The following is a 13,344-nucleotide window of genomic DNA, read 5'->3' on the forward strand; positions in this document are numbered from 1 at the left end:
CCAAATAGGAAAAGGAGTACGTCAAGGCTGTATATTGTCACCCTGCTTATTTAACTTATATGTAGAGTACATCATGAGAAATGCTGGGCTGGAAGAAGCACAAGCTGGAATCAAGATTGCCAGGAGAAATATCAATAACCTCAGAAATGCAGATGATACCACCCTTATGGCAGAAAGTAAAGAACTAAAGAGCCTCTTGATGAAAGTGAAAGAGGAGTGAAAAAGTTGGCTTAAAGCTCAACATTCAGAAAACTAAGATTATGGCGTCTGGTCCCATTACTTCATGGCAAATAGATGGGGAAACAGTGGAAACAGTGGCTGACTTTATTTTTGGGGGATCCAAAATCACTGCAGATGGTGATTGCAGCCATAAAATTAAAAGACACTTACTCCTTGGAAGGAAAGTTGTGACCAACCTAGACAGCATATTCAAAAGCAGAGACATTACTTTGCCAACAAAGGTCCATCTAGTCAAGGCTATGGTTTTTCCAGTGGTCATGTATGGATGTGAGAGTCAGACTATAAAGAAAGCTGAGTGCCAAACAAGTGATGCTTTGAACTGTGGTGTTGGAGAAGACTCTTGAGAGTCCCTTGGACTGCAAGGAGATCCACCAGTCCATCCTAAAGGAGATCAGTCCTGGGTGTTCACTGGAAGGACTGATGTTGAAGCTGAAACTGTAATACTCTGGCCACCTGATACGAAGAGCTGACTCATTTGAAAAGACCCTGATGCTGGGAGGGATTGGGGGCAGGAGGAGAAGGGGACGACAGAGGATGAGATGGTTGGATGGCATCGCTGACTCAATGGACATGAGTTTGGGTAAACTTCGGGAGCTGGTGATGGACAGGGTGGCCTGGCGTGCTGCAATCCATGCCTTCGCAGAGTGGGACACGACTGAGCAACTGAACTGAACTGAATGCAGATGATACAAAATACAGAAAACACACAAAAGACTTATTGCCCAAATATTTCCAAAGTAGAACAGAATGGATTTACCCTCACTATTCTCCTGGGACAAACTAATTGGGAGAGTCTGAAAATCAACTCACTTTAAAGTCCAGGTTAGTCACAGGACTCAGAATTATCTCCGTTGATGTTTAAGCAGAAGTAGAAAACTGTCACTAAGTGATGCCAAGCTGCAGCTGGGGAGGGAGAAGTCTGAATCCAGCAAGGAGACCACAGAACTCCTGACTAGTTCAAATATGCAGGTCTGCTCCTGCGATTTCATTCACCTCACAATAATATGCTTCCTTAGTGTATGTGTTTGAAATATTTTGACTCCATTTCTGTTACGGTGAGTATTTGGATGTTTATCATCCTTTCTGAGCATTCATCCAAATCTGGTGACATATTCTACATACACACTTACATCCACAGAAGAATTGATGCTGCTCCTGGAGCCTGAGGTGCTAGCAATCCAATGGCCATATCCGTTTTCTGGCCCATCCACATTGATGTCTGCCAGGTGCTGCTGCAGTGCTTAAAGATAAAGAGGAGAAAGGAAAAAAAAATCCTGACATATCAACCCCCCTCAGAAAGATTCAATACTACAGAAGTACGATAAACACGCCAGACATGACTTAGCAACTGAACAACAGAAGCGGAACAAAAAAGATCCAAGGGCACAATCGCAGGTATTTCTTTCACAGCACCTCTGTAAAGAATAAAAGATGCCAGGCTACAAAAAGTTTTCCTTTCCCTCCTCTTCCTTCTAAAGCCCTCTCTCCACACACATATAACTTTTCTTAATTGGCCCTAAGGGTGACAGTAACCATGCACACAGGTTTGATGTCTTCCTCTTTGGAAGGCAATCTTTCAAGTATTAATAAATAATTTTACCAACATTCTAATGATATAAAGGATTAATGGAAAACCTATAATGGCTTTTGTTTACCGTAAGGAGACATCAGTTAATCCTTCCAAGTAATAAAGAAGCAATCTTAGGCATTAACTGCTATGGAAAGCGAGATTATTCTTGAAAAAGAAATAATTCATAGTTTAAAAAAATTTTCCTAAAACCTAGCCTATCTGTGCTATATAAAAGAATGCTTTTCAGACACTTTTGAGAACAATAACCAAGTTTTGCATTATGCTGTCAGAACTTCCAATAAATAACACTAGGACTTAGGACAATACTTGCTTAATACCAGTACTTATTAAAATAAGCCCTTTTTTTATATCACTCTGGGTATGAGCCTCAAGGGTAGTTAGATAGTTATCAGGCCATGATACAAAGTATCTCCATGATAGGAGATAAAAATTCTTGCTAATATCAACAAAGACCAAGTTGAAATAACCTATCAAAACTTCTCATTTATAACATAAGATCATATTAAGGCAGAACTTAAGCCTGTTAAGACTTTATGATTCAAACTCAGGATTCTACTGCCTCCAACAAATATTAATTTGACTTTACTATTAATTTTCCTAGTAATTACAGATTCAATATTTTTATATCTCTTTTACTAATGAAAGGCTCTCTATCTTTTAATTAAAATACATTTGACATACAACACTGTAAGTTTAAGGTATACAAAATGTTGATCTGATATATTTATATACAGTAGCAACAGGTACACCTCTATCATGTCACACAAGTACCATTTCTTTTTTTGTGGAGCAAATAATTAAGATCTAGTTTCTTTGCACAAGTTTGGCGATTATAATACAATATTGCTGCCCACATTCACTATATTATGCATTAAGTACTCCAGGACTTATTTACCTACTAGTTGCAAGTCTGTATTCTTAAGTAACAGAATTTGTTTAAAAAAAAAAAAAGTCTCTATTTGGACTCTTACTACCATGACCTACTCCTTCATAAACTCTCAAATATTTGCTGTAGCGATTCTGTTATCCTGAATTACCAGATTATCTGCAGTCGAAAACATCAGTTTATTTCTTATTCCATTCAGTCAATGTTTTTCCATCAGCTAATACTTTCAAGTAATTAAAAAATGAGAACAAAACAAAAAAGCAAACAGTAAGAAGAGTTTACAGTGAAAAATACCCCTCCTACTCTTGTCTCCCAGTCTTAACTACCCCTCCTTCTCCATAAAAACAAACCATGTGGGCAGTTTTTCACTCATCTTTACAAAAGTATTTTTTACAAATTCAAGCTAATTGGGGCTCTTATTTGTAAATACAAGCTGGTGGCTCAGACAGTAAAGAATCTACCTACAATGCAGGAGACCTGGGTTGGATCCCTGTCTTGGGAAGACCCCCTGGAGGAGGACACGGCAACCCACTCCAGTATTCTTGCCTGGAGAATCCCATGGACAGAGGAGCCTGGTGGGGTACAGTCCATGGGGGCTGCAAAGAGTCGGACACGACTAGGCACAGCACGGGACATCCATTTTAACAGTCTTCTCCTGAATATTCTCTCACTGCAACTGCCTACTATATTTGTCTTCATCTATCTGTCCTGCTGGCCTTGCCTTTTCTGAAAACAGTGAATGACTGAAAAGAAGGTGTACCCAATAACTAATTTGGTCACTCCAAATCAGCTCCAGTGATCATATAATTTCCTCTGAAAAGTAGGGTCAAAGGAATTAATAAATTAAAATCTTACCCATAAATCCTCCACTGGCAATGCTCACGTATTCTTTGTTTTTCTAAAGTGGAAAATAAAATTTAAATTACTTCAAAATGCAACTCAATTAAAATTTCTTAAGGTTCTATAAGCATTGACGAATGTAATAAAAGGTTATATACTAAACTTCTGGATATTTTTTACATTTTAGACTTTGGCACAGAGAAGTACAAGCATTTACCTTGTATACTATAAGATCTGGCGCTTGCAGAGGAACCAGGGGACACCTTCGTGGTTACTAGTGAGACTGTACTACAGTCCCAACGGTGCAAGAAGTCAAACAAAATCAGCTACACTGTATGTTCAGATGTAATGAAAATGGTTTAAAAGCTTTCAAAAATATTTTGGGTTCTTTATTAAAAAGGAAATACAAAAGCAAGTAACACAGCTAATTATGAAGAAATGACAGAATGTCAACATTTTACAAACTATTAAACATTAATGAATCTAAGTAATGATAAAAGACACCCGAACGGTACCCGGGCAGTATTCACTGCCTGAGGAAGTACACACTATCCAAGACCTCCTGTCGCCCACCCTCAAAAGTCATCTAACGAGACTCCAGGTCTAATCACTAGCTTACGGGAAACACCAGGGGTGGAACCTGATAAACAACACAGTGTGACACAATCAGTAAAATCCAGATAGTGGGAAACTGTAAGACAAAGTAACCAGTTTTTCCAAACAAATAGATGTAAGGGGAAAAAACTGGAAACAGAGCCAATAAAAAGAGACGCAAAAGATATTAACCAAGTGCAATGTCTTGTTTTAGATATTGAGAAAATCAGGAAACTTGAATACTCATTAGATTTTTTATAATCAAGTGTAATAGTTATAATGTAATTATATCTTTACAAAGAATTTACAATTGAATTCTCCCTACTTTTGAATTTGTTTGAAATTTTCCACGTTAAAAATTGGGGAGGGGGAGGGATTTCTAAAACCACATCAAGAACTCAAATTATTAAAAGAAGTCCACAATATTCCAAATTCTTGCCATCTGACACCCTTTGTAATATATAGCTTGTTTCAGAGCATTTTTAGAACAGGTCAATTAAATTTATAAGAAAAATGAATTTGAGTCCCTATTTCTGTTATTCTGTTTAAAGTACTAAAATATCTTTACTCCAGTAAAGCATAAAGTTATCTTATAATCCCTCTCCCAAATACTTCGTTCCCTTTCTGATTTTGTGTTTCAAGGGTTGTCCTTTCGACTAATTTTCTCAAACCAGATTCCCACTTAAGTGGATACAAATTGAGTGGCCTGTGTCTCCTGTCTTCCTGATGCCATAGTTCAGGGTCACACAAAATGAGGACTTTAATATATAAACTCTAAGGAATAACTAATAAACAACTATTTTTATAAAGCAAGAGCTGTCACTGAGTGAGGCTTTGTATAAAAGGTAGATGGACAGGGTGCATGAAATCAGTGATACAAATTAGTTGTGCTAAAGGACAACACTGAAACACAAAAAGGAAAGGTGGTTAAGTGTAGACATATACATGTATATTTATTCAATTTCAAAGTGAAGATATTAAAATGAATTATATAGCAACTGTAAAAAGTATTAAGGCATGAATAGGCACAGAGAACAAACAAAAGCATAATCCAGAAATGGACCCTGATGCATTGAAGAATTCAGTCTATTAAAGAGGTGGTATTTCAAACTGATAGCACAACTGGTTAGCTATTTGGGGAATTTTTTTCGTTTAGTCCTACCTCATTTCTTACAGAAAAATAATTCTAGATGGTCAAGAAGATTTAAATATAAAAAATAAATCATAAAAGCATGTGAGAAAAAAATGAGGGAGAAGACTTCTTGGCAAGCCACAAAACCAATAAAGTGTTTAAAAGAAAAAAAAGATAAATTTAACAAGGTAGACAACAGCACAAAATTGTCTAGGAGAATTTCCTAAAGGTGACAGCAAAAACCAAGGAAAGACTGAAGTAACCTGTCAGCATACCTGTAAAAAGTGTGCGAGGACCATGTTCATATACATGTCTTCTTCCTCTCTGCCGCTGCCCATGAAACAGAGGTGCTCCCCACCAGCGATGGAGCCAGACTCAATGGACTGCTTCTGTGCTTCCAGCAGGGATTTCACAGACTGTGCAAACTCGGATGGATTCTGGAGCATCTGGACAATTAAAAAAATTTACTGTGGCAAGCTTGTGTTTTCTATACATCTGCAAAACTTGAAATATTTTCCCAGGGGGCTGGGGAGAGAACAATGTTTATATTCCCACCATGAAAATTTTTTAAAAAAAGGCTTTTTTTTTGGCCGCACTACACAGCTTGTGGGATCTTAGTTACCTGACCAGAGACTGAATCCAGGCAGTGAAAGCTCTTAAGTCTTAACCACTGAATAGCCAGGGAATTCCCAAAATAAAGGCTCTTATAAATAAAATCCCCGGATAAAATAAATGTGTATAAATGTATCTATAATACATCAGAAAACAAAAGCTGCCAATTCATGGAAAGATTAAATTATGCAAAAAAAAAAAACAGGAAAAAAATGGTTTTGCTGTTTGTTTTATAAGTTTCAGTGTCTTTAGGGTATCATGACAAGAAAAGTTTAACAATGAGTGGAAGGGTCCGTGACAAAAACAATCCATTGAAACAAGCTATATTTTTTAGTCTCCACTTACGTGGCAAACCATGTTATTTCTTAGAGGACAGTTAGAAATAGTGGAAGCATTTATCAGAACTTATTCTAGGTACTAGAGATATGACGATGAAAAAATTCATTTCTCACCCTCAAGTAAATAAACTTGCCAATAAATACAAAAATTTGTTAAAACTGTTTTAATAAAAAGCACAGTGAAAATCCAAAAGAAAAATGGACAAACCACAGAAAAGCACTTTATAATAAAAAATATACAAATTAACAGCACACTCAAAAACATATGTGCAACATCACTAGTAACGACCACTGTTTTCCACCCACCACTCTTGTGTGATGTCCAATAATGCTTAGGTGTGAAACAATCATTCTCACTTACAGTTGTAAAGTGTAAGGAGATACAGCCTTTCTGTATGGCAGTATCTACCAAGGGCAATATGGCAGACTCTACCAACAATTCTATATACCCACATTCTGTATGCCCACATTCTATAGTCTATATTCTATAACTCTTACCCCAACAATTTTACTTTTAGGAGTGTATTTTACAGAAATATTTGCACAAGTCCACAAATGTTAACTACATTAACTAAATGTTAACTGCAGCATTGTTTTATTACAAGAAAACTGAGAACATTCTAACTGTACATCAATCAGGTGATAAACTGTGGTATATCTATACCAGGGACCACCATACAGCCATTAAAAGAAATGCGCCAAAGTGAAAAGACCTCCTAAGAAACTGTTAAGTGAAAAATCAAGTGGACCAAAAAAAGTGAATAAGAAATATGTAAATATATGTTAAAGGTCAGGATGATTAAACAAGCTGACAATAATTGTTAACTCTTGAGATACTCTCTGAGCTTTTTTAAGAATAATTAAAGTTATTCACAAACGACTTGAATAATAAGCATAAAAGATGGACCATCTAGGTCCTCCAGGGCTTCCCAGGTGGCTCAGAGGTAATACGCCTGTCTGCCAAGCAGGAGACATGGGTCTGATTTCTGGGTAGGGAAGATTCCCTGGAGAAGGAAATGGCAACCGGCTCCAGCATTCTTGCCTGGGAAATCCCAGGGAAGGATAAGCCTGGCAGGTTATAGTCCATGGGGTCACAAAAGAGTCGGACATGACTTAGCAACTAAACAACAACACATCTAAGTCCTCCAAGATGAATAAAGGATGAGAAAGTCACAGAATTTACATTCAGGATGCAGACAAGCTAGAATCACCTTCTTCACCTATAGCACCCCAAACTCTCTGGGTTGTTTTACCTCCATTTTCCAGGAGCTTCCTCCTGACGCCACTGAGGCCTTTCCACATGCCCTTTCAACCTCAGCGTCAACTTTTTCAGATAGGTTAGGGACAAAGTTACTCCTCTTACTGTCTTCCCCATTCCTGAGGCTCTAAAAACTCCAGAAGAGCTTAAATGATGTCAGTCCCAGTCTTACCAAACGCTCTTAGCATCTCTGACAATAACTATCTACATCTATTCCTTCAATCCAAGTGATCCTAGGACAGTAACTTTAACAACTGAGGCCCTATATGCCAGAGACTACCCTTATTACATATCACTTTATTACATGCACAAGTACTCATGACAGAAGGAGGCTTACAGTGAAAACCTTCAGACTGACTACCCAGTCAGAGCAAGAGCGAACATTCACAGAGTACTTACCAAGCTCGAGGCACCACGCTGAGTGCTGCTTGAGGCAGCTCACAGCAAGAAGTTTAGAATCTACTGACGTAACAATGCAAGCAACAGTAAGCCACACCTAACAGGGCTCTCAGCCACCCTTTATGGTGCCAAGGGGGTGTCCGTGGTCAAAAGGAAACCTGAGAGCAACACTTGAGTAAGGGCAGAGACTCCCTCTTTAAGCAGAAGGAAAAGCGTCCCCAAATCTGGTACATGTATATTTATTCATGGATTAAAGGAAAAAATCCATTTTCTCCTTATTTTTTCAAATGTTAAATCACACTTATACTAACCAGATCTGAATCTAGATGGAAAGCAGTCGATAAATGCCCAGCATTATACTGCTCTGCAGGACGGCAGTCCACCACAAAGAACCGGACTCCTTCCTAAAAGGGAAACATTTGATATAATAAAATTTGCCAGAAGGAGCACATTTTACACAATATAATATTAACGATTAATCAAAAAGGGGGGAACAAATGGATTAAAAAATGGATCTCACATATAGTTAGGAAGTCCCATACAGTATAGACTCAAGAAAATATCCTTAAGATCTTAAAAGAGTTGTATTCATTTTAAACAGTAGTTAAAACAGTTTGTATATATTATCCTTGATAAAAAGTCTTAAAATATATAGCAGGAAGAATGTTAGTTTGGGCTATAAAACTAATTTGAATTTACTAACTTAATGTGCATCACGTTAAACACTTTCAAAAACACTATACATAAACACAGATGTAGATACAATTCCTATTTCTGAAAATAAGCCCACAAATTTATCAACAAAGTAATTCACATAAGGATTAAATAAATGTCTTCTGGGGTGACAGCAGGTTCTCCAATGCCAATCTGAACTGGAGATGTTCACATGGGTCTCTTTAAACTGGATTACAAGTTTTTTTTTAAATAATGGTTCTAATGAGAAAACCACACAAAACTCTTGTTTTAAAAATATCTATTGTAAAAGGCCTATCTTCCCATGTTCTTTCCTCTTCTGTCTTTGAAATACATCCCACCTTTCATATATACACACATAATTAACTCCTGCACTATTAGAAATAAAGAACTTATATTGAAAAAACTGGCTCATCAGATTTTCATAAATACAATAGAGAAAAAATTATGGTCCTCAATTATCCTCAATTCTCCTTTGTAAATGCCTTTTGGCATTAAACCATGTAATTCAATTATCTATATAAGTGTCTAGAATTTAACTATGAAATAGTAAATTCACCCTTTCAAGTACTTTATATAACATTCAGTTGCCCTGTTAAAACATGAAATACGATTTGGCAATTTACAAAAACTAGTGTCAAAAATAATGAGTTGTTTGACAAATAAAATAACAGACGAGCTGGTAGTTTAAAAATGATCATAGGGACAGAAGATTTAACACATCAATCATTCAAAAAAAGCAAAAACTACATTGTTATAATAAATGATTTTGTGATAATCCAGGGAGGAGACATTGATTCCTTGCATTTAAAGGGGATCATCCTTTAACGAACAGTAGGCTTTTTTAATTTACCCCTTGAAGCTGATTTGCTTGAAGGATCTCTGACACTGAGATGGCCAGGCAAAGAGCCTGACTCAGATCTGCATCATCGTCCTTAATTCCCAACAAAGTACTGCCAAACAGGTGGTGATTATCCTGTGTGAAGAGGAATTTTTAAAACTTTATGAAGAAAAAAATAAAACCAAACTTCCCTCCTAAAACGATTCTCAGCAGACCAAGATAAAAGGTAAAATAATTATATAACATCTTTGAGTCATGTGATTTAACTTATTATATCAAATCTTCTAGGCTAAAAGCTACAAAAATGTTACATACAAAGCCCGTGTTTGAGTTCACACAAAATGAAAGACTAAGAAAAAAACAACACATTCTACACAGCTATTTTCTATACTATTACATACATTTAAATAGCAAATTTTTAAATGGTTACTCACAACATTTTACACTTTAATATTGAATAAAAATTGAAATATGGCATAAATTACATAATATGCTAATAAAACCTGCTCTAATTAGCAATTGCTAGTGCAGTTTATTTACTATGTCTGAAGAATAAAAACTATTCTCTTAAAAGGCTGGAAAGTAAAGGATAAGATGTCTTTTTCATCTAGTATCATAACCACTACCTCGCCATCTAACTTAGTCAACATTGTTTGGATCTGAGGTAATCTATATAAGGCAATTATTAAAATAACTGAAATTAGTCCTGAAAAACAAATCTCTTTTATAATTAGTTTTGAGGGAAATGTTCTTAAAAAGTTTCCATCATCTGCCTCCTGGACACACTATACTGAACATAATTTAATCTCATCTTAATATTTCAGGGATATGATAACTTCCAACTAACAATCATGATTACAGAATGCCTTAAAAATCAAAAAAACACAATAATGTTCTCATGAGCACTTGAGGTCACAATTTGTTTATAAATGGTACTTCCATGCTTCCTCCATTACTAGCTTTAGAATCGATAGTTTTAGTTTCTAGAAGTTCACAGCGCTTGGACTTCTAATCTGATGTCATTTCTCTTGAAAGCACTTGACTGACTGAGAAGTTCAAGGTCTCCATGAAGCTTAAGTGACCCTTTTTTTGCATAAAAGACAGCTCAGCATCATTAAAAGTTGGAGTTTTAACTTTAACTGCAGATAAAGAAGGCATAATGATACCTCCTCAATCAGATTTCTGTAACACAATTTTTGAAGTCAAGGAAGCATTAATTTAAAAAATACCTTATAGTCAATTTTCTTATGATGAGAAATAATAATCAGAGGAGAGGTAAAATGGCTCCTAGTATATTTGTATACTATCTTTTTAAAAAGTCTATTCCACTACTAAGAATATTTACAGTGAAAAAAAATCACACAAAACTGTAATACGTAGAAAGAATGACAACCTAGAGTATTTTAACTGAAGTGGATACAACATAAACATAAAACAATGCACAAAATGTGAAATACTGAAGTAGGTCATTTCCTGTCCGATACCTTCCTAAATGAAGCTGGTGTTTTACTGCAATAATACTGAGCCAGAGAGAAAAGGTCTTCTATATCTTCTAGATTCAAACTGGATGGAGTATTTTCCAAGAACTCTGAAATAGGATTATAAATAAATTATAATATTTTCAAAAAATTTTGCTTGTAAAGTGTACAACAATAAACATTATTTACATATCAAAGTTGGTTTATCTTCAACATTATAGTTTTATAAATGGAATTTCAACAGTGATGCACAGAAAACTGCTTGAAGAGATGTGGATTTTCCCCAGAGGAGCTGAAACTCTAAATATAATCCTGCTATTAGTGACTGATGGTGTCTGGCAATCAAATCAAATTCATTAACCTTGATTGGAATACTGTGATTTACTTAACAGACACAAATGCATGGGCCCCTGCAAAGAAAAAACAACCAAGAAATGGTTATTTCTTAAGGAACTTCAATGACTTAAGGAACGTCAACTAAATCTGTGCGGGCTGGAGTGGGGAGAACCCAAAAGGAGGATCAACGTTTCAACAATGGAGATACTTACAAGAGTCGGGTATTCAAAGGAAAATTAAGGAAAGAAGGGAAAGGGAGAGAGAGAGGAGACCAGTTTATTTAAACATTGAAATCAAAGAAATAGTGTACAGAAAAGAACTGAATGAGTGAAAAAAAACATGTAAGGGATAAATGAGGGTAGCAAATCAGGGGAGACCATCTTTAAGGCCTGTATGTGGACAGTGTGTAAGATTTGAAGGGAACCTCAGAGCACTTCTAGACTAATCTTCTAAATTCACATAACAGATGAGAAAACTTGAGTTTTAGAAAATTAAGTGACTTGAAAAATGTCTTCTCCACATTAAGTTATACTTACGGATCACTTCTTCTTTGCTGTCAGACTCCTGCCCTAAAATGACTTCTCTGTAAAAGAGAATCACATGAATTTGAGTTAAATATTAAGAGAGCACCCTGAGAACAGAGAGGAGAAAAAGCCAGCCAACTTGACACTTACTTTGCATTAACAAGGATTATTAACATTAAGAAATAAATAAAAAATGGATCCGCCTGCTGTAGATATCCATCCCATATTGTCTGAGTGACTTCAGTGGAACAGTAACAGGCAAAAAGGCTTCCAAGCTATAATCAGGAAATGAAATGAGAAATATAAACCACTGGAAATGACTTGCTCTTTTTAAAGTATTAAGGCAAATGCCTAAGTAACCTTAGAACAAACTGCCCGTACCTGATATTTAACGTGGACCTTAATCTTACTGTATGTAAGCCAAAGGAAAGACTACGTGGATTCAAGGCACAATGAAGCCCCTGACCAGCTGTGTGCCTTAGGGCGCGTCACTGAACCTCACGGGCTTTACAGTTCTACTTCTTTTTTTTTTTAAAGGATTATTACCCATGCTCTACCACTGCTGTGGTGAAGAGAAAGATAACTAACCCTTAATATCTAAAGTAACTTAAGTTAGCACGTATCTGCCACAGCATAATAACTAGCGTAATTACCGATGAGCTCTATAAGGTAACTACTACAGTACTTAACTCACTAAGTAATTGTGAAGGTCAAGCATGGTAATTTCAGTTAAGAGCACCAAATGAAATTCTAATAACAATTTAAAGGCCAACTGTGCCCCAAGCTTACTTGTACATAATTTGAAACAAATGAGACAACAGTGATGTCCTGCAAAACGTTTCAAGAGCTCTATGGTTTTCTATGTCAATTAAAGAATTGTTAACGTATGTAAGTTTCTCTAGGGCCCAACTGTGTTTTAAATTCATGAATTTAGGGATATTTTTAGTTTATTCCATTTTTCTTAGATACAGAAACAATTCCATCTAGAGGTTTAAATTTAAAACATTTTTAATGGATAAAGGAAGCTAACAAGAACACATACATTTAGTGAATACTTTGTGCCAGGTACTAAATTACTGCCACATATCTTTTATTAAACGTCTCTTATTTTAAATATTCTCATCACAGGTAGACATTTTCCTCCCTGTATTAGAGGTAGGAAAATAAACCTGTATGAAATAAACTTTCTAACATCACAGAGCTCGTGAGTGGTGATACTTGGACTAAAAAAAAAGGCCTGAGACTCCACAGCTGATGTAACAGCTGTTACAGTTGACCACAAAACTTTTAAAGTACAATACATAATGCTTCTAATGTTTTTTGTAGTTGTTTAAAATTTACTATTAGAAATCAGGAAGATGCAAATACAGACAGAAAAGGTACGGTCAACATTGACCTCACTTAGCCAAACTAAAGCTACCTCCGCATCATCCTCAGAGATGAGTTCTCAAATCACAGGAACTGGTTTTGCTTTATCCCATGACTGGACAATAAAGATTCCATTCCACAGACAAGATACTGGAAGCAAGAATGAACTACGTGGGAAACTGACAAAGAGAAACTGGTTGCTTCCAAAACCAGT

The 13,344-nt window shown here is 36.1% G+C and overlaps 1 protein-coding gene across 2 annotated transcripts in view; it reads right to left on the reverse strand.

Moving 5' to 3' along the window:
* The window catches only part of TBC1D23 (TBC1 domain family member 23), a 55,992-nt gene that overhangs the window by 14,651 nt on the left and 27,997 nt on the right, over positions 1–13,344 (reverse strand). For both annotated transcript variants that reach the window (XM_065913474.1, XM_065913473.1), the window contains exons 6-13: positions 11,913–12,037; positions 11,775–11,821; positions 10,909–11,012; positions 9,437–9,559; positions 8,202–8,294; positions 5,559–5,729; positions 3,573–3,615; positions 1,371–1,480 (exon numbers count right to left, since the gene is read on the reverse strand). In XM_065913474.1, the coding sequence (XP_065769546.1) occupies positions 1,371–1,480; positions 3,573–3,615; positions 5,559–5,729; positions 8,202–8,294; positions 9,437–9,559; positions 10,909–11,012; positions 11,775–11,821; positions 11,913–12,037 (816 nt within the window). The remainder of the gene's footprint in view (positions 1–1,370; positions 1,481–3,572; positions 3,616–5,558; positions 5,730–8,201; positions 8,295–9,436; positions 9,560–10,908; positions 11,013–11,774; positions 11,822–11,912; positions 12,038–13,344) is intronic.

This window comes from Muntiacus reevesi, chromosome 21 (genome assembly GCF_963930625.1).
Source record: "Muntiacus reevesi chromosome 21, mMunRee1.1, whole genome shotgun sequence".
NCBI lineage: Eukaryota > Metazoa > Chordata > Mammalia > Artiodactyla > Cervidae > Muntiacus > Muntiacus reevesi.